The sequence below is a fragment of the Petaurus breviceps genome, unplaced genomic scaffold (genome assembly GCF_028583685.1).
Source record: "Petaurus breviceps papuanus isolate PSGF00001 unplaced genomic scaffold, PetGlider_PUasm1.0 689, whole genome shotgun sequence".
NCBI classification, from domain to species: Eukaryota; Metazoa; Chordata; class Mammalia; order Diprotodontia; family Petauridae; genus Petaurus; species Petaurus breviceps.
In genome coordinates this window covers 12,514,158-12,536,808 of record NW_027186458.1, presented here as the reverse complement: position 1 = coordinate 12,536,808, position 22,651 = coordinate 12,514,158, and the positions used below count along the sequence as shown (strand labels likewise).

The 22,651-nt window shown below is 48.1% G+C and overlaps 2 protein-coding genes across 3 annotated transcripts in view; both read right to left on the bottom strand.

The window, feature by feature from the left end:
- LOC138174636 (BOLA class I histocompatibility antigen, alpha chain BL3-6-like) overlaps positions 1-22,651 on the bottom strand; it is a 451,117-nt gene that overhangs the window by 145,510 nt on the left and 282,956 nt on the right. The window lies entirely within an intron of this gene.
- Positions 1-22,651, bottom strand: part of PRAG1 (PEAK1 related, kinase-activating pseudokinase 1) — a 44,249-nt gene that overhangs the window by 4,982 nt on the left and 16,616 nt on the right. For both annotated transcript variants that reach the window (XR_011171793.1, XM_069104985.1), the window contains exons 4-5: positions 13,840-14,000; positions 2,843-3,450 (exon numbers count right to left, since the gene is read on the bottom strand). Coding sequence is in view for 1 of the 2 variants with exons in the window: in XM_069104985.1 (XP_068961086.1) it covers positions 2,843-3,450; positions 13,840-14,000 (769 nt within the window). In the remaining variant the exon portion in view is untranslated. The remainder of the gene's footprint in view (positions 1-2,842; positions 3,451-13,839; positions 14,001-22,651) is intronic.

Here is a 22,651-nt window from a genome sequence, read left to right as displayed (position 1 = left end):
AGAGCAAGAGAAAGTGAAAAGCCGAGCTAACGGTCCTGCGGTTGGCATTTGGTGGCGGTTGCCTTTTTTTTTTTTGAGTTAGGACTCCTGCTGAGGACTGCCAGGGGCCGGAGCTGCTGGGAGCGTGCTTCCAGGACACTGGGTGGTTGCTGTGAGTGGGGAGAGGAGGATCTTTGCCTGAGGTAGCCTGTTCTGTTTTAAAGGCTTGAGAATGTGGGTGCTTTCTACTTTATCTACCTGTGCCAATGTCATAACTACTGGGATGGCTTTCACTTTCTGGTTTTGGGACTCAGTCTTTTGGTATCTTAATAAATTTTCTAGTTTATTTCCCCAAATGGCAAACCTGACATATTTTGTGATGGATAATTATATCAGCATATTTGTAATGTCTATAGTCATTGTGAATATGGCATTGCTGATACAGAAGGGGACAGCTGGGAGCAGGCGGAAATGTAGCCACTGTTAAAGGGGACGAGGCTCCACGTGCAGCATCACTAAGGGTGGCTTGGAGTTTCCTGTAAATTCTCTTTTTATTCTACTGTGGATATGGAAAATCCATTTGTCTTGGGTGTTTTTCAGGCTCAAAATACAATTGTTTTTTTTAAACAGAGGTCAGTGCCTCCTCACAATGCTTCCCTTCTTCCTCCCCTCCCTCATTTTTGTTGACAAACACATACATCCCTTAGAGATCATATGGCTGTATAAACTGTTACTCACATAGGGTGCCAAAGCCTCACACTTCAGTGGTACCTAAGGGATGGGTAGTGGGGCCAGGAACATATCAAGAAAAACAATACAAAAATAATATATTTTTAAAAAAACAAGGGGCTGTTGCTGCCTTTTGTTCATAGCCCCAGCACTGAGCACAGGGCTTGGCACACAGCTGGGGCTTAATAAATGCTTCTTACCTGGTGAGAAATGCAGAATGAGATCTATGCCTTTGGGTATGGCCACTGAGGGGATGATGTGAATATCTGCTGGGAGGCCTCCATCCCTCCCTTCTCTGTTTTTTTTTTTTTTTTACTCAATAGGGGTGAGCAGTAGGAGAGAGAGAGAGAATCAATCTGGTTAAACTAAACAGATGTAAATGGCAGGGAAGCCAGAACTGAGAGCAGAGTCTGAGACTAGTGATTTCATCTACAAAGTGGGCACTATCATCAGGTACCTGTGGGCTGCTGCTCTGCTGTGACTTATAGTCCTAGAAAGTGGCCTGGGCCCTGAGATGAGGGACCTTGCTCACGGTCACCCTTGGGGTGCTGGGGACAGAGGCAGGACTCTTGGGATTGTCAGGCTGCCTTTCTGTTCACTATGTCTGGCTACCTCAAAGGTAATCAATTCCTAAAGCAAACCTTAAAAAAGAGAAAGCTTTGGGTTTCACATAAAATTGTTTGATAAAGATTTCTTATTTGTTCATTTCAGAATGTGTGCCTGATGGCTACTACTCTATCATAAATTCTGAATGAGTACATGTCATTTTGCATTTTTAGGTGAAAAGGCAGAAAGTATGCCAGGCGGGGTGAGGGGGCAGCATGCCTGGGTTCCAGGCTTCCCTTCTCCTACTTACTCACTGTGTAAGCTAAGCAGTTATCTCTTTGCCCCTGACTCAATTTCCCTGTCTGTAAAATCAGGAGTTTATATAGGATATTTCCTGAGGTTCAGTCCTGCTATGATATTCTAGAGTTCTGGGGAACATCAGAAAACCAATCCTGGCAGCTCAGGGTCACAAAGCCTCACCAGAGACCTCAAGCTTGCTCTCAGAACAAGGATGTGGGCCCTGGGCAGGAGCAGGGAGGGGATGTCTGGAGATGGCCTGTCTTCTGAACAAGCCCATTCCTAGCTGCCACATTCAAGGAGACCTGGGGTATTACAGGAAGAACCTAGTTCTCACACTTCAGACACAAAGGCTTTCTCCTGCCAGCTCCATCCTGGCCAGATTCCATGACTCTGGGCAAGGCACTGAAACCCCCTTCTGGAGGCATCTTGGTAGAGCAGGGGATGTTAGGAAATCCAAAAGCCTGGATTCAAATCACAGCTTAAACCCTGCCAAGAGGCCCTTGGGAAATCTCTACACCTCTCCTAGACTTAGTGACCCCCATGTCCAAAACGGGGCTGATAGTGCTTGAAATGGGTCCTGGGACCACAGATTAGAGCTGAAAGGGTCTTCAACAGCCATTGATTCTAAGCCACTCCTTTAATAGCAGAGGAAACTGAGGCTTAGAAAGAAGCCGCTATCCAGGTTACCTATGTGACAGATCCTAGATCCCAAGTTCTTGGGTTCTCAGGAAGAAGTGCATGTGTGGAAGGGGGGCAGGGGAGTACGGGGTGGGGGTGGGGGAGGGGCAGATGATTTCAGAAATCCCTCCAGCCTTAGCCTTATCCCTAAATTTATGGCAAGGATTTGCCTTTTCCTTTTCTTGATCTCTGCTAGAGAACAAGCTTGTGGTGGGCAGGAACATGCTATAGTAGCTTTCTTCTGCCCCACTTCCCCCAGGTCCTCAGACTTCTTCCCTACCCACCCCCCTACCCTACAGCCCAGTCCAGGCCAACAGGGGCCAGTTCCTGGCAATGGCACCTCCACAGCCTCTCTCAGACTCAGGCCCTGGTGTGCCCTCTCCTGGTCCCTCATCCCTCCACATGGCCCTTCATGCCCCTGCCCAAGAGCTTCCTTTTCCATCTTTTAATTGACTTCTGATTCCCCAGTCCCTGGGTGTCTCTGTACCTCCCACCAGCACCACCTCCAGCCTTCCTGGACCAAAGGGCTCTCCACCTAGAGCTAAATTAAGTGGCCTCAGAACTGGAGTCGGGTCCCTCATTGTCCCCAGGGAGCCGCAAGGGCAGGTACCTTCACTGCATAGGGCCGGGAGGGGTCCTCGGAGCAGGTGGCACAGTAGTAGACGGCATCACCAGCCTCACAGCAAGGTTTGTTGCATGTCAGCTTGAAGAGGGACCAGCTGTTCTCACTGAAGCGCGGCACTGATCCTGGACTGCCCATGAAGTGGCGCTCACACCTGGAGGCCAGTCGCACCAGGGACTGGGCATAAAGGCCACTGAGCTTAGCGTATGTGGCCTCCTTGCTGGTGATGCTGGTGAGGAGGCTAGGCAGGTGCTGCTGGCTGCTGGATGCAGAGGTCTGGCTGGCTACACTCAGCTGAGAGGAGGAAGGAGAGAAGCCCTGGCACCCTTGCAGCTGGGCCTCAGGGCCCCTTGGATGGCCCCCCAGCCCAGGCCCAGGAGAGCAGATGCTTGTTTCGGAGTGACTGGGATTCAGCCGGGGACTGGAGGTCTGGCGGCCAGGGGAGCCCTGGGCCAGGAAGAGGCCGTCTGGAGAAGATGCAGCCCGGCTGACCATCTTCTTCTGGGGCAGTGGAGGGGGCTGTAGGGGCCCACATGGAGAGCCATCCTCTGAAGGGCACCCAGGGGAGGGGCAGGGCACCGGCTCACAGGAATGTCCTGCAACAGAAGAACAAAGCAGTCACCCTGAGTGCCCATGGCTTTCCATGGCTGATCCCGCTGAGTCCCAGCAGGGGCCACAGGTCACTGGGTAGTGGGTAGTGGGGGCAGGGGGTGTCAGGGATCAGACTGATCTAGAATCAAGCAGGGATGGGATCCATGTGCCCCGGCAGTGGGAGAAGGACCCTGCCTCCCTCTCCACTTCCTTAACCAAGGAGAGACAACAGAGGCCACTGAGTCCAAGACTCTCATTTTCCACAGGAGGAGACTGAGGCCCAAGGAAGGGAAGTTGTTTAAATAAGGTCACAGGCAGGATCTTGGATCTTGGGCACCATCTTGGTGAACCCCTTCTTCACTGATGAAGACACAGGAAGTATGCGACTTGCTTAATGTCAAACAGTTAGTAGGAATGGGAGGCAGGATTTGAACTCAGGTCCTCTGATGTCAGAGCCCCAGGGAGGGAGGGTGAGGTGTCCTTCAAGACCCTTGCCTAGGGAGTTGACCCAAGTAGAGAACTAGAGGAGAGAATGCCCAGGGAGAGAACAGAGATCCAGGACTGCTGAAGACCACTAGCTTCCTGGCCCTAAGAAACTTCTTGCGGAGCTGGGGTTCAGAAAACCTTCCTCTCCTTAACACCCACCAGCTACTGTAAGCTCCCTGAGGGCAGCACATGTCTCTCTTCTTGGCACTTGGATTTGGATGCCCTCCCTTGGCACAGAGCCTGGAACAGACAAGTTGCCTATTAAATGTTTTGGTCTGGCTGGGTGGCATTCAGACAGGGGGAGGGGTTTGGGTTTGATTCCAAAGATGAGGAACCACTGAATTCCCCTGGGGAGAGGGTGGGGTGAGCTGGTCAAACCTCTGAGGGAGGATGGATTGGAGAGGGGAGAGACACATGTGGAGGAGACTGAACATTCCCATGCAAGGGTAAGGTGGTGGCCATGGGTGTGGAGTGAGGACCAAGGGGCAGATGGGAAATGTTGGGAAAATAGAAGCACAAGTCCTGATTACTGGAGAGAGAGGAGAGGAAGAGGGAGAAGTCAGGGATGTGGGTCTGAACTTATGCTCTTGGTTGGCTGCAAAGGATGATGAAAGAAATAGGGAAGTGAGGAAGAAGGGTTTGGGTGTTGTAAAGAAGTCTTTTTGGGACAGGGTAAGTTGGAGGTGTTTGGGGGGGCATCCACTGAAATCTAAGAGGCAGGTGATGCTGCAGGCCTGGAGGGAGGAGGCAGCTGGGAATCAGCGGCCTGAGGAAAGTAGAACAGAGAAGGGGGACTAAGGAAAACTGACTGATCATATTGTTCAGAAAAATTATCAAAGTGTTTCCATCCAACCCTGTGTAACTCCCTAAGGAAACTGGGGAAGGCTGCAAGGTATCTTGGGTTCCCTCTGGTCCTGGATGCACCCAAATCATTCTGGTTTGGGCCCTGAAGCCCTCTCCACTTACCCTACCCAGGACTTGTGATGATCTGCCCATGCTTGGCTTTTGCCTTCTTGGCAACTTTACTTACCTAGGTAAATCCTATATGCCGTAAACCTTCCAGAGCAATGTCTCTGTCCCAGTCCCTCTCCTCTCCATTTGCTAATAACCTCATACATTTCTTTCTAAAGCTATTTCAGATTTTGGGGTCTGTTCTCACTAACAACAATAAGAAGGTTATACAGGGGAACAGGCCCTTTGGAGGAAGAGTCAGAAAGAAGAAAAGAGAAAAGCAGTTAGCAAGAGGTGGCAAAGTAAATCAGAAAAGGTCTGTGATGCTGCTAGGAGGGTACAACCAGTGGAGTGTGGACGGATAGACAAACCAGGCTACTGGATGGGGGTGCTGAATGGTGTGGGCTGTGAAGCAGAGGAGAAGGAGGAGAGGGACTGAGACTATTAGGAGGCAACAATTGGCTCTAAAGGGCTTAATTAGGGGGCTAGGGTCAGGAAGAAAGAAGGCAGAGAATCTCATCTGTATGGAAAATGCCAAGTCTACTGATTATCTGTTTATGTTCAAGGGCTTTGAGATTTCTTTTTCCTCAAATTTGTGGTTTTCTCTCCCTACCTCCCTACTCATTTTCCTTATCACTCACTTCTTAACTCATTCCCCTCTAATTGTGGTTTCCTTGGGGCTTGGATTTCAAAGCATTCAAGCCACAGGGAAGAGACAAGGAAGGGTGGGAGAAGGTGAAGGGACTCTGAGGACAACTATTCACTTTCCACATTGTTAGCATCCCTAAAACAAACAGAGGCGGGCTAGGATGGGAAAAGAAGAGACAGGAAGTGAAGAAAGGGAGGTCTGACCTGTGCTGTTGGTTGGAGAAAGAGAAGGAAAGGTCAACTGGCCATTCAGAACTGAAGGAGATCTAAAGCCTGGTTCTGAGGAGGGGAGAGCAGGATTCGTTCCGGAGAGGGAAGCAGCCAGGAGAGTCCTCCCCCTAAAGGGCAGAGGAGGAAGAGGAGAGCCTTGGCAGGTAGCCCAGTTCCTGTCCTGGAGGCAACTCCTGGTGACCTGCTAACAACATCAGAGGAAAAGAGTCCCACAGGTCTATACACAAATGGCTGAAGTTTAGTCATAAACAAGAACTGGAGATCCTGATCCTAATGCACAGATTAAAGTTTGGCCCCATGAGGTCTCCCTGAGAACTGGTGGAATGAGAGCCATGAGTGGAACATGGCACATTGGATAAGAATGTGCTCTTCAAAATAATCGGATTGGTTACAAAGAGGTGGGAGCTGGACAGCACTGTGTATAAAGAAGAGGAGCTCATGAGAGGAGATCCAGGACCCTGAGGAAGGAAGCAGGCAGGAGAGCACTGAACCAAGTGGTTTGGTCAAGGAAGTGCACTACAGATCCTCCAGCCAAAAAGAAAAGAGATATTTGGGTAAAAAGATTATAAGCCTGGCACAGAGAGTGATGTAGTAGAGATGGGGAGGGGCCTCAATTATCCAGACTTCTGCCGGACATTTCTCTTTACCAAAAGCAAAGCAGCCATTATGTGTCCCTGGCACTTAACACAGTGTCTGGCACACAGGAGGTGCTTAATAAATGTTTGCTGGATAACTAATAACTTCTTGACTTGTCTTAAGGATAACTTCATCCTGCAGAGCTTGGAGGAACCAACAATTCTCTTCTGGATCAGCTTCTCATTAAGAAGAAGGAGCTGGTTACTATACTAAAAAGGATGGGAACCAACTTCCAATTCACATGAGCAATGAGATGAATGACTAGACATTTTCTCTGATCCCTACATCTTCTCAGACCTCTCTAAAATGGAAATTATGAGCCAAAAATAAAGCAACTTCAGTGGTCTTCAGGTTCTAGGATACCCAGAAGGTTTAAAAAAATACAAGTCCCAAACCTGTGACCTGACACTGACCCTAGATAATGGGCAGCAAGGCTGTACTAGCAGACCCAAACCATGGGTAAGAGCTTGCAACAAAACCTAATCCCACACTCTAGTCACCCCTGCCTCCTTCCAATGCCATGTAGACCCCAACTTCAAGCTGAATTAGTCTGCCCAGGCTGTGGCAGACAGCAAGGATAAACCCAGCAATTCTCTGAACTTTCAGTGCTGGGATGGGGCATAGGCAACCCTCTGGTTACCAGTGCTAATGTAGTGACCAAATTTGAATCACATGTCACCTGATTTGGAGCCCACCATTAAGCCCCTTTATGTTTGTCTTTGTCTCTATTCTAAATCCTGTAACTGCTTGTAACAGCTGAAAGGGGTAGTCCTGGGTAAAGTGAATTACCCAAGGCAAGGTCCCTTGCCCCCTTATCTTTCTTTGAGTTAATACTTCCCTAAATCAGTAAGCCTTGAAGCAGCACTGTATACATGGGCATGGTGCAAGTCTGTACAAAGATCATGGGGCAAGTCTATCCCATGCAAGAGACCACCCTGTTCTGGGATACTGACCAAGCAAGGGCCCCCACATCCTTCACCCAGAATATGACCCTGGCCTGTTCTATGACTGAAGCCTGTTCTGGGAATTCCATTCCCCCTACACCCTCCACCGTGTTCTAGGAGGGACCCCTATCATGCACCCTTGTACCCTTGCACCATGATTCCCAAATTAGCCCTGAGCTATAGATCCAACCAATGGCTGTTCTTAGCTTCTGTATGTCATTGCTTATGTATGCTAGCTCCCATCCCCAATTGTGGGTTTTGTGGTTTTTGCCTTTATAAGCATTGCCTGTACCCCAATTCGGGGCTGCCTGATTTGAGTGTACACTCCAGGCAGTCATGCTTGATCAATAAATCCACACCTAGGGGCGGCTAGGTGGCACAGTGAGTAAGAGCGTCGGCCCCAGAGTCAGGAGGACCTGGGATTGGTTCCGGCCTCAGATACTTAACACCCACCCACACACACACACACACACACAAACAAAAACACTGGCCGTGTAACCTTGAGCAAGTTACTTAACCCCAATTGCTTTAAAATAGATGATAGATAGCTAGATAGATGATTAGATAGATAGATAGATAGATAGATAGATAGATAGATAGATAGATATATCCACACCTAAATTTACTTTGAACCCAGGTCTCAGCTCACTCCTATTCTCTTAACAACACTGCAAAGCTACCAGGGTCAGATACCATCAGGTATATTGTGTGTGTGTGTGTGTATTTAGCACTCTACTAAGCCTGAGGGAAGAGCACAATACAGCTCAGGCCAGTTCTGAACACAAAACATCAGTTGGGGCAACAACGTAGGCTGGTGAACCATGAATCTCCCGGTGTGGGGGAGGAGGCTCAGATACTTTCAGATCCAACCCCAAGGAAATCATAATCAGAGGGGAGGGAGTTAAGAAGTGAATGATAAGGGGAAAAAAGGAGAGATGGAAAGCATCACAAATTCCAGGAAGAAATCTCAAAGACCTTGAACATAAACAGATAATCAGCAAGTCACAATAGAAGGAAATATGCCTAATAAACAAATCCAGGAATCTATAAATAAATGCTGTTAAATAAAGGAAACATGATCCAACACTTAATGAGACAGAAGACTTGTGATTTGAGAAGAACATGGAACACACAGTTTCTGAGTATTTTAAAAGAGAAATGAGAATTATGAGAGCAGAATGTATCTTGCACAGCAAAAATAATGGGCAGAATAGAAAAACTTCACTCTCTCATGGTAAAACTCACCAAAGAAAGAAAAGAGAGAATAAGAGGTTGGGAATGTAAATGTAAGAAGGGAAGCAGGAAAGAAGGGAAGTGAAAACAACATTAAAAAAAATCTGTTCACTAAGCAAGCAAACATTCTGATCTCAAAGGTAAGATGTGCAGAGACAACCTAAGGGTCATAGCTCTCCTAGAAGAACACAAGATAAAAAATCTTAATGCCACAAAACAGGAAATAACACAAGAGAACTGCACAGAACTTCTGAACATCGAAAATGAAATTCCAACTGAAAAAATTTGCAGATTTCCCAACCCCCAAACAAAAAAAAAAACAAAGAAAACAAAACCCCAAGGCTGCAAAATGTCAAGACTCATACTGGTTAGATTAAACAATTAATTCAGAAACAATGTCTATAAGTTACGAGGAGAAACATCTTCAGATATAAAGGAAAGAAACTTGAATGACACAAGACTCTTCTGAACCCACTAGGAAATGTAGGAGTGAATGGAAGAATGTATTTTGGAGAAGAAGGAAGATTAAGATGAAGCCCAGGATGACCAGATAAGAGCAGGAGAGATAAAGGATCTAACTAATAAAACCCCAAACGCAAACCGGCAACAAATGAAAAGAGGGCATGGGGTGAAGGAAAGAGTGCTGGGGAGCAGGGTTACTTTAAAAAAAATAAAGTTACAGTAGGAGCATATACTGTATTTACAGCAGAAGAGGGAGGGAAATCAAAATATGGAAAAAAAATCAGTATTAAAGACATCTGGAAGAAAATATAAACCTGTTATAACTTTCAATATGAATGGATTAAAAAATTCAATAAGAAAGAACAGATTGGATACGAAAACAGAACCCTGCAAAAACCCTACAAGCCTTAAAGAAACACATTTACAGGGTGGCTAGGTGGCGTAGTGAATAGAGCACCGGCCTTGGAGTCAGGAGGCCCTGAGTTCAAATCTGGTCTCAGACACTTGACACATGCATCACTTCGGCAAGTCACTTAACCCCAATTGCCCTCCAAAAAAAATTATAAATGGGAAACTTAACTGGGGGGGGGGGAGAGGTCTTTGTGGCATGTATCTGTGATAAAGGTCTCGTTTCCAGGATATCTGAGGCACTGCCTCAAATCCATAAACCTGAAAGCCTATTGGTAAATAAATAGCATGATATGAAAGGCAGTTCCCAAAGGAAGAAATCCAAGCTCTGCACAACCATAAGAAAGACAAGTTATTGTCGTTTTTAAACAAGGGTACAGGAGGGATTATGGATAGGGTTACCAAAATATATTTTTAAAAAGGAGATAAGAGGGTTATTGAAGCACTTTTACCAATGCACTGAAGAGAACGGAAGGAAAGGGAATAAAAACCAGCCTGGTCACACAGGAGAGCTGTGAAATACCACATTTGTTGTCTATCAGAGGGTACAGAAGAGGGACAGACCATCAATCCTCTGTCCTGCTATGCTTTCTATGTGGAGATCCTTATCCCGTTTGGCATTTTATATTTGGAATTTTTAAAAAAGGAAATTAGACCAAAAGATCAGGGGTGTTAAATTGGGGGGAGCCTTGAGGCCTTGCACTTGGACCATTCAGGCCAGCTCTGTGCCCCCCAGTCCAGAGGGAGCCCCAAGGAGCCCTGGATGCCGGGCTCCTCCCCCTTTCCCTTTCAGCTGGAAGTCACACAATGTCCTGCATTGTTATTCAGCTATTTCCTGTGTATAGGTCATCCCTCTCGAAGTAGAGGGGACTGAGGGCATACAATTCTTCTGTCTCACCCTCAGAGATTTTCAGTCCTATGGGCCTGTTGGCATTTGTAATTACATCCTCACCTAAATAAATACTTTAAGTGAATGAATAAATAAATGAGTGTGTGGATGAACAGCTGAACGCAATGAGTGAAGGGAATGACTTTGGCAACAATGAGCTGGAGGGAAGATGTTTAATTGGCTAATTAACCAACTTGCAAGGCTGCTACAAGTGCCAGAAGCCAGGCAGGGTAAGAGAGTGAATGGGTGAGCACAGTGCTGCTGCCTGGGGAAGCCAATAGCAGGGAATGGTGTTTTCTAGGTACACCAGGACCAGAGGAAGACGGAAGAAGGGCTAGGAGCTGGGCTTTGGCAGCTGCGATGGAGGATGACTTACTAACGGGCCAAAGGGAGAAGGCCAAGCTGTCCAGCACCAACATAGCTCCTGGAGCGGCCAATGGGAGCTGATGCCCACCGGGAGCCCCTCTAGGCTCTGTGTCTTTTCTGGTCCAGTGACCCACATCCTCGGGCTCTGAGAGAACTGGAGGGGCTGATTCACTGTCAGGGACCTGTGAAAAGTCACAGAAGAAGGAAGAGGCCCGGCAGGACTGCCGAAGGGCAAATGTGGCTCCTTTCAGAAAAGGAAGAGAAGGAGATAGGATTTGAAAAGTGCTTAGCCTAGTGTCTGGTACATAGGAGGGGCCATAAGAATGTTATCAATGAATATTATTGAATGAGTCTGCACAGGAGAAGCTACTGAGCTTGTCTGGGATTAGAGGCATCATTCTAGATCTGATCATTAAAGAAAGTGCTAGAGAATGACAGAAGAAAGCATGATAACCAAGAGCCAGCCTGCCTTCATCAAGGCCATGACATGCCACGCCACCTCGATGCCTCTGCTTCCTGGACCAGGATTAATGATAGCTAATGTGAATAGCTAGCGTTTATATAGCACTCAGAAGGTTTGTGAAACTCTGTGAGCATGTGTGTGTGTGAGTGCATATGTGTGCGTGTGTGTGTGTGAGTGTGTGTGTGCATGTGTGTGTGTGCGAGTGTTTCTGTGTATGTGAGTGTATTCTCATTTGGTCCTCACAACCACTCAGGGAGGGACGTGCTATTATTATCCCCATTTTATAGAAAAGGAAACAGGCAGACAACAGTGAAATGATTTACACAAGGTCACATGGCTTAAAAATGTCTGAGGCAGGATTTGAACTTAGGTTTTCCCGACTCCAAGAGTGATGCTCGGCCTAATGCACCACTTAGCAGTTAAATTTATGAAATCTGGATTACTTGATGAGGAGAATGCTGTGGACAGCTGACCTAGAATTTAGCAAAGCTTCTGGTAAGAACCCTATGAGGCTCTTATGGGGGGGAGGGGGGGGAGGGGTTTAGAAGATAGGACAATTAGAAGGGTCCAGATGTTGGCGTTGAGTTGTCCCTGAAGCTGGAAGTCTCCAGTGGAGTGCCCCAGGGATCTGTGCTTGCTTCTTTCTAGTCTAAGGCTCTTTTGTCAATGGCATAGTTTAAGGGACAGATGGCATGCCTATGGAGTGTGCAGATGACACAGGGTTAGTAAGGTGAGCTAAGAAAGTAGGTTGGCAGAATCAGGAGAGAAAAGGATCTTGCTTAAAAGGCAAGTATGCTATGCTGAATCGAAGAAGATGAAATTCACAAAATCAAGAACACAGAATATAAGATGGGGAAGTGTGGATAGAAAGTACTGTACTGAAAAAGATTTGGTACCATTCTGGAGAACAATTTGGAACTAGGCTCAAAGGGCTATAAAACTGTGCATACCTACAGACCCAGATACAGACTACTATGGGGTCTGTATCCCAAAGAGGACAAGGAAAGGGGCAAAGAACCTACTTGTACAAAAATATCTGTAGCAGTTCTTTCTGGGGGTGGCAAAGAATTGGAAATTGAGAGGACGCCCATCAGTTGGGGAATGTGATCATGATGGAATAGTCTTGTGCTATAAGAAATGACAAGAAGGATGGTTTCAGAAAAACCTGCAAAGACTTACTTGAACAGATGCAAAATGAAGTGAGCAGAACCAGGAAAACACTGTACATAGCAACAGCAGTAATACAGGATGATCAACTGTGAAGGACTTGGCCACTACTCTCCCCAGAGAAAGGCCTGGTGAACTCTGAGTTCAAACTGAAACACAATTTTTTCACTATCTTTATTTTTCTTGCCTTTTTTTGTGTGGGGCTCTGGAACCCCAGCCCTGAGCACAGTGTCAGGCACATAGGGATGAGTAATATATTCCTCTTCAGTTTACCTGAAGGGTTAGGGTTAGTCATTAAGTCAATCTTTGACTCTGTGCAGCAACAGGCACTGGGTCTGTCCTCTGGGAGCCAGCAAGCCTGGGCCGTTCCCTCCTCCATGGGACTGCCCATCCAACACTGGAGACAGCCCCCACAGCCCCCCTGGCCTGCTCTTCTTCTGGTGCTTTCACCAATCCTCCTGGGCCAGCGACCTGAGCTGACCCTTGACCACCCCAGCTGCCTTCCTCTGGGACTCTCCAATGTCTGCAGCCTTTCCTAAACTATGCGCAACCCTCCTGCTGTGGCCTGGTGGGCCACAGCGGCCTGGGGCCTCAGCAGGACAGGCCTGGAGGCCTCTGACCTCCTAGAGACTTGAACACTGGCCAGCACTCTCTGCTGTGGGAAGCTCTGGCCTGTCATGACTGTTCTCTGCTGGCTCCCCACGTCTTTGGTGCTGGCTCATCATACTTCACCGTCCACCCCCTCCCCACCATTGCTGGCTGGAGGCCCTTTGCCAGACAGCTGGCTGCTGTCAGGGGGAGCCCTTTTTTTCCTTGACAAGATGGGCCAGCAAGGTCAGGCCAGCTCGCCTCCCCGTCCCCCACCCCACAAGCTGCCAAGGGGACGTTGGTCAAGCTTGTTCTGGGACCAGCCAGACTGGACACTCTGGAGGGCTGCCTGGCCTAGGAGGCAGCAAGGGGCTGATTGAATCCACCCAACTGGCCTCTTCATGAGCAATTTTATTGGTGTTTGGGGTGGCTTGGTTGAACGGCTGAGCCTGCTGTCCTCCTCATCTCCATCCTGGCAGCGGCCTATTTTCTTTAAGCCTGACCATTCTCTAAGCACCTTCCCCACAGCCTCTCTAGGAGGTAAGCAGCATGACATATGTCTTATAGAGAAAGAAACAAGCCCAGAGAAGAGAAGTGACTTAGCCAGGGTTACCTAGGTGATAAAGATCAAGGGAGGGTTTGAACTAAGGTCTTTGGACTGCAGAAACAGAGCTTCCCAAACAAGTGTCCTCAGAGGCCCTCAAGTCCTACCCTGCACTTCCAGAGGCAGACCCTGGCCCTCAGAGAGGGAAAGGGGGTGAGCCCCCCCAACCCTCAGGTCTCAGGGCTCCTGCTTCTCCCTCTGGAAGCTTCCCATGCAGCTTTCCTCCCTCTGTCAGTCATGCTGCCGTCTGAAATGGCCCTGCCCTCTGGGGAGGGGAGAACCAGGCCTCCCATGTGGACACGCATGTGGGCAGCTCACCTCCATCACTGCAGGTCTGGGAGTCAGAAGTCAGGCTGTCCGTGGAGCCAGTGGTGAAGTGAACACGGATGCCGCTAAACCCAGGGGGGCCGAGGCTTTCTGCTAAGCTGAGGCTGGCCTGTTCCAGATCAGAGCTACTCTTATTCATTCTCAGGAGATGCCTGGAAAGGAGAAGTAGAGGGAATGAGTCTAAGAAGGAGCCAGGGATGGGTTCAGGGAATCAGAGGGGTAGAAGGGACTACTCCTGGCCCATACCTCATCCCCAACAAGTTTGCTGCCATCTGGCCTCTATCTGGAGACCTCCTGGGAGGGGGCAAGCACACCCTCCCAAGGGAGCTCCTTCACCTCCAGGCCAGCCCCCTTGTGGTAAAGTTCTTAGGGTTTTTTTCCCCAGGCATCAGGCCCAAGTTTACCCCATGGCCACTGAGCTATTGCTCCAGATTCTGCCAAACAGAACAAGTGAAATGCCTTCTCTGACCCTGAGGCAAGCTCTCTCCCTGGCAGCCCCCATTACCCGCCCTCCCTGCCCCGCAGCAGGACACTGTCCTGGAAAGAAGCTGAGGTGGATTTGGCCTGAGCTGTGCTGGGTTCAGCCAGGACAGCTTTTGGGAAGCACTGCTTCCCTTTCCATGCTACCAAAGCATCCCTTTAGTGATCCTTCCTAGAGTTCTTCCAGCAATCAAAATTAAGCTCACTGGCATCTGGTCAGCAAATTGGGCTTTCTTCCCTTTTCTGAAAAGGGAGCTTCCATCTGCCTCTTCCACGCATGTGTCACTGTTTCCATGTTCAGGCTTCTCTGCTGATGGCTGGGCAAACACACTAATTCCTTCAGGCCAAAGTCCGTTGGGGCCACCTTCTCAGGCAGGCTGGCCCACTGAGCTATGTGCTTGTGTTGTCCTGACTGAAGTCAGCCCCCAAGGCTCTGGACCCTGGATTGTTCGGTTTGAAGTCCTGTGGCTCTTAGTGGGCATGGGGAGAAAAGATTAGGAAAAGTGTGTGGCCATGCCGGCCAAGTCCCTTCAAGTCCCTAAGCTTCGACTCCCTCAGGAAAAGGGGGAATAACAGGGGTGCCCAGGCCCCAGACTTGGCTATGTGACTGTCAGTCCTTTGTGATCACCACTGTCTCGTCCTCCCAAGACTCTTGCTGACGTATCTTCTGGGGTGGGAACTGGGGGATTCTTGAAGACTATGCTGATGGAGTTAGCCTGGTGGGTGCTGCATCCAGCTAGTGGCAGCAAATTGAGCCAGTCTGCCTAGGGTCATCCTTACAAGTGACCAGTAAGCTAGCCATTGGGTGATGAGCTCTTTACCCACCAAAGACAAATGCCAGCTGGCTCTCAAAGCCTGAGGCCCCTGCTCCTGTGGCAAAGGATGCTAAGAGCCGCAAGGTGGACACCATCCATGACAGATTCTTGTCTAACAATCCCCAAGTGATTAGAGAATGAGACCCCTGACTGAGGGCTAGAGGCAACCGAGTCTAATCTCCACATCTGCGTGTTGAGGAAGCAGTCTTGGAGCACTGAACAAGCCTCTGAAGCAGGGTTCAAACCCAGGACTTCCAGAGGCCAGTGCCCTGTCTGCCTCCATGGGATATCCTGGGCTGGGAACTGCATCATGTCCCTGACACTCGTATCACAATAACAGAAGAAAGGAGCTGGAGTGAGGGGGCACCTGACTCACAGAAGGACCTGGCCATCTCCATGCCTGGAGCTCTCTCCTCCTTCACCTCCAGATCCCCCAGCATCCCTTACATCCACCTGCAAGAAGGGACCTTTCCCAATTCTGCCTCCCCACCCCACTGAGACTCTCCCATTTCTCCTGTACCCAGCTCGGTCATACATGACTATCAGCATGTTTCCTCCCCCATGAGACTGTTAGAACAAAGATTGAAACTACTACAAATCTTACAGAAAGAACTAAAAAATGAGGACAAGTTCTGGCACACCACTAAAGCTGCTCTGCCCAACCTATTGGAACAAGAAATCGGATGTGGATGCAGAAAGGACATCGATGCCAAAGCAACAATTCCCACCCACAAGTTTAAACCGACAGACGCACTCTGGAGACCCAAGGTCCTCAAGGTGCCCTGGCCAGCAAACACTTGGCTCACTTTCCAAGCAGAGAGATGGTCTCCAGAGGCAGCATGGGTTTAGAACAGACATGTTTGTAAAGTCTTCCTGAGCAGAATGGTGAGGGATTCTGAGAAGCAGCAGCAGCAGCAGAGGAGAAAATGAGGTTCAGGAAGGCCTGAGGAGACCTCCTGACCTGGCTGACTGGCCTGCTATCTCAGGGAAGTCACCTGCTGCCTTGCCTATCTCTGCAGCAGTTCTATGAGAATGCCCATGGGGCTCTGAAGGCAGCCTCCATGAGGTGGCAGCAGCTGAGTCGCCTTTCCCAAGCAGGAATTCCCTCTGACCCATCACACAACTGGCCCTCCCAGACCTGGATTCAGCAGAGGCACACAGCTAGGCACAAAAGCCACATGCAAGGAGAGAGCCCTGCCCAGACAAGGCCCAGAACTGAGATAGTGGCTCACCTCCGCCCCTGTCACAGGGTGGAGCAGGAACAGCAAAGTGCCTGAGAGGTCTTTGGCAATCCTGCTTGCCCACTGTGCCAGACCCCTTCTCCATCCTGATAGCGACCTCGATTCCCTGCACTGGAGTCTTCTCCCATCATTTGTTCCTCCTTCCCCACCTCCGCCATCCTCTGTAATCTTGGCTTCATTGTTAGGACACGCCCTGGCACCTGGCACTCCATTTGGAAGGAGGGGGGCAAGCCTCAGGATGTGACAAGCAGGGACAGGGCAAGTGTGTGCTACAAGCATGTGTAGATCTGTGAGTGCATGCGTGTGCCTGTGTGAGTATGGGTGTCTGAAGGGGGGAGGGGACCTGCCTCTCTGCTAGGCTGGGCATGAGGGTGGGAGTGAGAGGGTGGGACATTTGAGTCTGTTTGTTGGAAGGGAAAGGAAATGCTCACAGAAATACCAAATCTCAGATCTGCTGAGACTTGGGGGCCCCTCTAGTCTAACCAGTGCCCAAAGAAAAATCCCTGCTACAAGCTGCCCAATGAGCAATCACGTGGTCTTTGCATGAAGCCCCCAGAGGGGGCTGCCCCCCCCAAGAATGGCAGCACACTGCGTGCCCAGATAATGCCAGATCAAGCCAACTGATGAGCATTTCCTAAGTACTGACTGTGTGCTGACAAGCACTCAACAAGGTAGGACTGCCCACATGAGGCTTACATTCTACTATTTGAGATGGAATTGGGGGATACTAGAGGCAGTGTGGTGAACAGAAAAGTCTGGGATTTGGGCTCTCATTAAGGAAAGGCCATTATGTCAGGAAAACCCCTGCAAGGCTTCCCTTCATTCTGTCTCTCTCCCCTTCAGGTGCTTAGCCTGAAGTAAACACTTAAGAAATGTTCATTCATTCATTCTTCCTTCCAGGCTCAGACTTACTAGCTTTGTGACCTCAGGCACATCAAGCAGAAAGAACAGTAGTTCTGGGTTCAAACCCTGCCCGTGACACATACTAGCTATAAGACCTTGGGCCAGTCACATCTCCCTGGGCCTCAGTCTACTGATCTTTATAATGGTCAGTGTTTACATGTTTACAATGAAGGGACTGGACAAAGTGACCTGTTCCAGCTGCAGAGCTGTGATCTCTGACCTTCAATTTCTTCATCTGTAAAGTGAGGACACTATTCAAACTTACCTATGGGGTCACTTGGAGGAAAGTCACCTCTATGCCTTACCACACATTAAGGAGATCTGAGCTGTCACTTGTAGGATCATGGATCACATTCTTCTGTCTTTAAATCAGCCCCCACAAAAATCAAATGAACCAAAATGAAGCAAACTCAACTCAAACCAAGAGACTGAAGGAAGGACGGAATGGCCGGTGGATGGCAGGAAGTTTGCTGGGGTCTCTAGGAAGGAGTCATTCCAATAGCGGTCTCTGGTCAGTCCCCCTACTTCCTTCTTGGCATGGGCCCTGCCACCAGAGGAAGGGGCCTCCCCTAGCCTCTCTCCCTCCTTCCCCTCCTTGGCTTCCCCTACCCATCCTTCCCTGCCTTTCAGAAGGCTGGCCAGAACTTGGCCCCTGACCCAGGAGGCCAGCATCCTCCTCTGGACTGTGCGCTGCAGCTGCCAAACACTGCCTTGAATGGGGTTTTCCCTCCATTGTGCTTGGGAGGGATGGCTCTGAGCTGCCCACCCCCGGACTGGAAGCGGCTGCTGAGAAAGCCAGAAAAAACTGAGGCCGGCAGGAAGAAGGGCCATCTGCTGTACTTCCTCATTCATTCTCAGGAACAAACCACAGCTAAAAATACTGCCAAGTCCTGGGAGGGAACCAGGCTCAAGTGAGCAGGGCTCCCCAGACCCATCGGAGAGTGTCAGAGGCACGGAGCTCAGGGCAACACCTTCTCAGGGCCCCGGGCACGCTCTTCCCTAGCTGCCCACCACCTCCAGCTCCTCTCCTGCGGGTTGGTCTGATGCTTTCTGCCCCGGAGCCCCAAATCAGGCTTACAGGACTTGTACCACATTCATGCCCAAGGACGTACAGCCCCAGTCTCGGGGTGTGTGTGTGTGTGTGTGTGTGTGTGTGTGTGTGTGTGTGTGTGTACGTGCGTGTGTCCCTGTGCCCATGGGAATGCACATGGCCAAAGAAAGTCTGGTGCCAAACAAGATGTTCTTTTTCCTTTGTATTTGTCAAAGGCACATCCATCCCCATAGGAGCTGCAGCCCCCCCCCCCCCCGCCCCCTTACCATTCTAGTCCAGCGGGCTCAGGGCAGCTCTGCTCTCCAGCAGCCCCCACTATAGCTGGGCTGCCAGCCCAGAGTGGGGGAGCTGGCCCACCCACTGCCCAGCAGGTCCCTTCTCCACCAGCCGCTGGAAGGTGACAAGTAATTCCTGTGACGACTCTTTCTATAGAATGCACTTCCTCTGCCTGAGTGACCCACGCAACTGCCTATGGGGCTGGTGCACTCAGCTAAGCCTGCCTGACACTCCCCTGGCGTCATCTGCCCCAGACACCCTCACTCCTCACCCAGTGAGCAGAAAGGCCACCCCGTCTGGTCTGCGGGGCCAAGTGCTCAGGAATGCCATTCATCCATTCATTCTCATCTCATCTTCTGCTCAGTTTAGAGGGACTGTCTCCAGTCCCTCCCTCCTCCACCATAATTCTAGCCTAGGGCAAATAGTAAACTTGTGCAGGGTGCCTACTCTGTGCCAGGAATAACCACTAAAGGCCACAGTGAAAGGCCAGCCACAACCTGAAGTCCCCATCTAGACTCTGCAGTAGCTCTCTGTGGGGGAGCTCTGGGAGGCTGCATAGAATCTCTGCCATTCCCCATCATTTAATTCCTCCTTTTTATTCAAACATGTGGTCTTACTAACCCACAAAAGTTCTTCAGCTCCATTAGCTTTGGCTGACAAGGTTTAAATGCTCACTCCTCTCGCCCCAGGTAGAGCCCTCAGCTCAGCCTTCCTTCAAAGATGGTGAAGGGGCTGGACAACTGGTCAGAGAGATTACAAGGGACCCTTTGCTGGCAGAGGAGCTTCCAGGTCCAGAACACAGACCAGGAAAGCAGTGTCCACACTTCTCCCAGGACCACATCACCCTGGAAACACCAAAAACTTGCAGACTCCCAGAACTAGATCTGAAAGAAATAGCATGATAAAGACTAAAGCTTGGGACAGTGCCCCCACCCCCAGGAAGCAGAGCCCAGCTTTAATATAAAGTTAAAGTAAAAGAAAAGATTTAAAATGAGCAAATAACAACACAAAAGAATTTGACCATAAAAGACTACTAAGGTGGCAGGAAAGATGAAGACACAAACTCAGAAGAAAATGTGGAAACTGTTATATGCAAAGTCTCAAAGAATAATGCTAATTAGACCAAACCCAATAAGAATTCCTGGAAGAGTTGAAGAAAGAGACAAGTGTGGTGGATGAAAAATTGGGAAAAGATATGAGAGTCATGCAAGAAAATTATGAAACAAGAACTAACAACTTAGTTTAAAAAAAGACAAAAATACTGTAAAAAAGAACTCCTTAAAAAGTAAAGTAGGCCAAATGGGAAAGGTACAAAAGGTCACCAAAGAAAATAATTCCTTAAAAGTTAGAATTGGGCATCTAGAAGCTAATGATACCATGCGACATCAAGAAACAATAAATAAGAAAAAAATCAAAGAAAATATGAACTATCTCATCAGGAAAATGGATGACAAGGAAAATAGACCAAGAAGAGATCATTTAAAAATTATTGTATTACCTGTAAGCCAGGATCAAAAAAAAAAGTATAGACATTATATTTCAAGAAACCATACAGGAAAACTAAACTGATGTCTTAGATGTAGAGGGTAAAATAGAAATTGAAAGAATCCACCGATCATTACATGAGAGAGATCTCAGAATGAAAACTCTCAGGTAGATTATAGACAAATCCCATAGTTCCTAGGTCAGAAAGAAAATATCACAAACAACCAGAAAGAAATAATTCAAATACTATGGAACTACAGGCAGGATCACACCAGATTTAGTGGCTTACATATTGAAGGGGAAGAAGACATGGAATATGATATTTCAAAAAGGTGATAGGGTTACAATCAAGAATAAGCAACCCTGGGGCGGCCGGGTAGCACAGCGAGTAAGAGCACCAGCCCGTGTCGGGATAACCTGGGGATCGAATCCGGGCTCCAACACTCAGCACCACACCCAGAAATAACTGTCCGTGTAACCTTGAGCAAGTTACTTAACCCCGATTGCTCATAAAAAAAAAAAAAAGAGTAACCAACCCAGCAAAACTGAGTAAAATCCTTCGGGAAAAAACCTGACATTTAATGAGAGGACTTTCAAACATTCTCGGTGAAAAGACCAGAGCTGAATAGAAAATCTGACATTCAAACATGAGACTCGAGAGAAGCAAAAAAAGTAAAACTGAAAGGGAAATCATAACAGACTTACTATGTCCACACTGCTTGCATTCCTACATGGGAAGATGAAACATGCAATTCCCAAGAACTTTATTATTATTAGGGGAGTTAGGATTCTATATAAAGAGGGTATAAGTGAGTCAATTATGTTGAAATGATCTCCCAAAAAAAAAAATGAAGGGGTGAGAAAGAGCGGTGTGCTAGGAGAAAGGGGAAGGGAGTGGTGGAATGGAGAACATTTTCTCACATGACAGAGGCTTGCAAGGAAGAACTTTTACAGTTGAGGGGGAAATGGAGGAGAGGGGTAGGTAATGTTTGAACTTCACTTTTATTAGAATTGGTTCCAAGAGGCAAGACTATATATACACACTCAGCTGAATATAGAAGTCTATCTTACCCAATAGGGAGATAGGAAGGAAAGGAGATAAGAGAAGGGGAGTGTGGGGAAAGTGAAGTAAGGGAGGCAGCGGTCAGAAGCAAAACCGCCTCCTCAAGAGGGTCAAGATAAAAAGAAAAGGATAAGAAGTGAGAGAAGAAAGTGGAGTGGAGGGGAAGATACAGTCATCATGACGGTGAATGTGAAGGGGATAAACTCGCTCATCAAACAGAAGCAGATGGCAGGCTGGATTAGAAATCACAATCCTACAATGTTATTTGCAAGAGACCCACTTGAAACAGACACACACAGTTAAAATAAGGGGATGGAGCAGAATCTAATATGCTTCAGCTGCACTAAAAAGATGGGGTGGCAAAAGCAAACGTGGACCAAAGTAAGAGATAATCAAGGAAACTAAATTTTGCTTAAAGGTACGCAATATGAAAAATGTTTACAGCAAGTTTCTCTGATAAGAGCCTCCCTTCTCAAATATATAGAGAAATGAGTCAAATTCATAAAAATAATAGCCATTCCCCCAATTCATAAATGGTCAAAGGATATGAATCGACAGTTTTCAGAGAAGAAATCAAAGCTATCTATAGTCACTTGAAAAAAAATAGTCTAAATCAGCATTGATTAGAGAAATGCAAATTAAAATAACTCTGAGGTACCATTTTACACTTCTCAGACTGGCTAAAATGACAGAAAAGGAAAATGACAAATGTTGGAGGAGATGTGGGGAAATTGGGACACTGATGCACTATTGGCAGAGTTGTGAACTGATCCAACCATTCTGGAGAGTAATTTGGAGCTATGCCCAAAGACTATCAAACTCTGCATATCCTAGGTCTGTATCCCAAAGAGATTTTTTTAAGGGAAAGGAAAAGGACCTTTATGTACAAAAATGTAGCAATTTTATGGAGGCAAAGAATCAGAAGTTGAAAGGATGCCATCAACTGGAGAATGGCTAAACAACTTGTGGCATATGATTGTGCTATAAGAAATGATGATGCAGCGCATCTAGGTGACACAGTGAATAGAGCACCAGCCCTGGAGTCAGAAGGACCTGAGTTCAAATCCGGTCTCAGGCACTTAATACAAAACTGTGGAGGACAGTGAGACCAAGGCTGGGGCAGGGCGGTAGAACCCCTGTGTGGGGTGGAAATGGACATGAAGGATGCAGCAGTCAGCTCACCTGAGCAGCCTAAGGAACAGGGGGATTCTGGGGATCTCAGGTAGCATCCACACGAATGGCAAAGTGTCATCTGGGGAAAGCCAGGAGGCTCTGTGAGGGTGTACAACCCAAAGGATCACAGAGAACAGGAGAGGAAAAAGACTTAAAAAAGGAAGAAATGAATGGATGGATGGATAATGAACTCAATAAGAATCACACAAATCATCAGCATTACCATATCTTATCAATAAAACCCAAAAGCGAGGGAGGGAGAGAGGGAGAGAGAGAGAGAGAGAGACAGAGAGAGAGAGAGAGAGAGAGAGAGAGA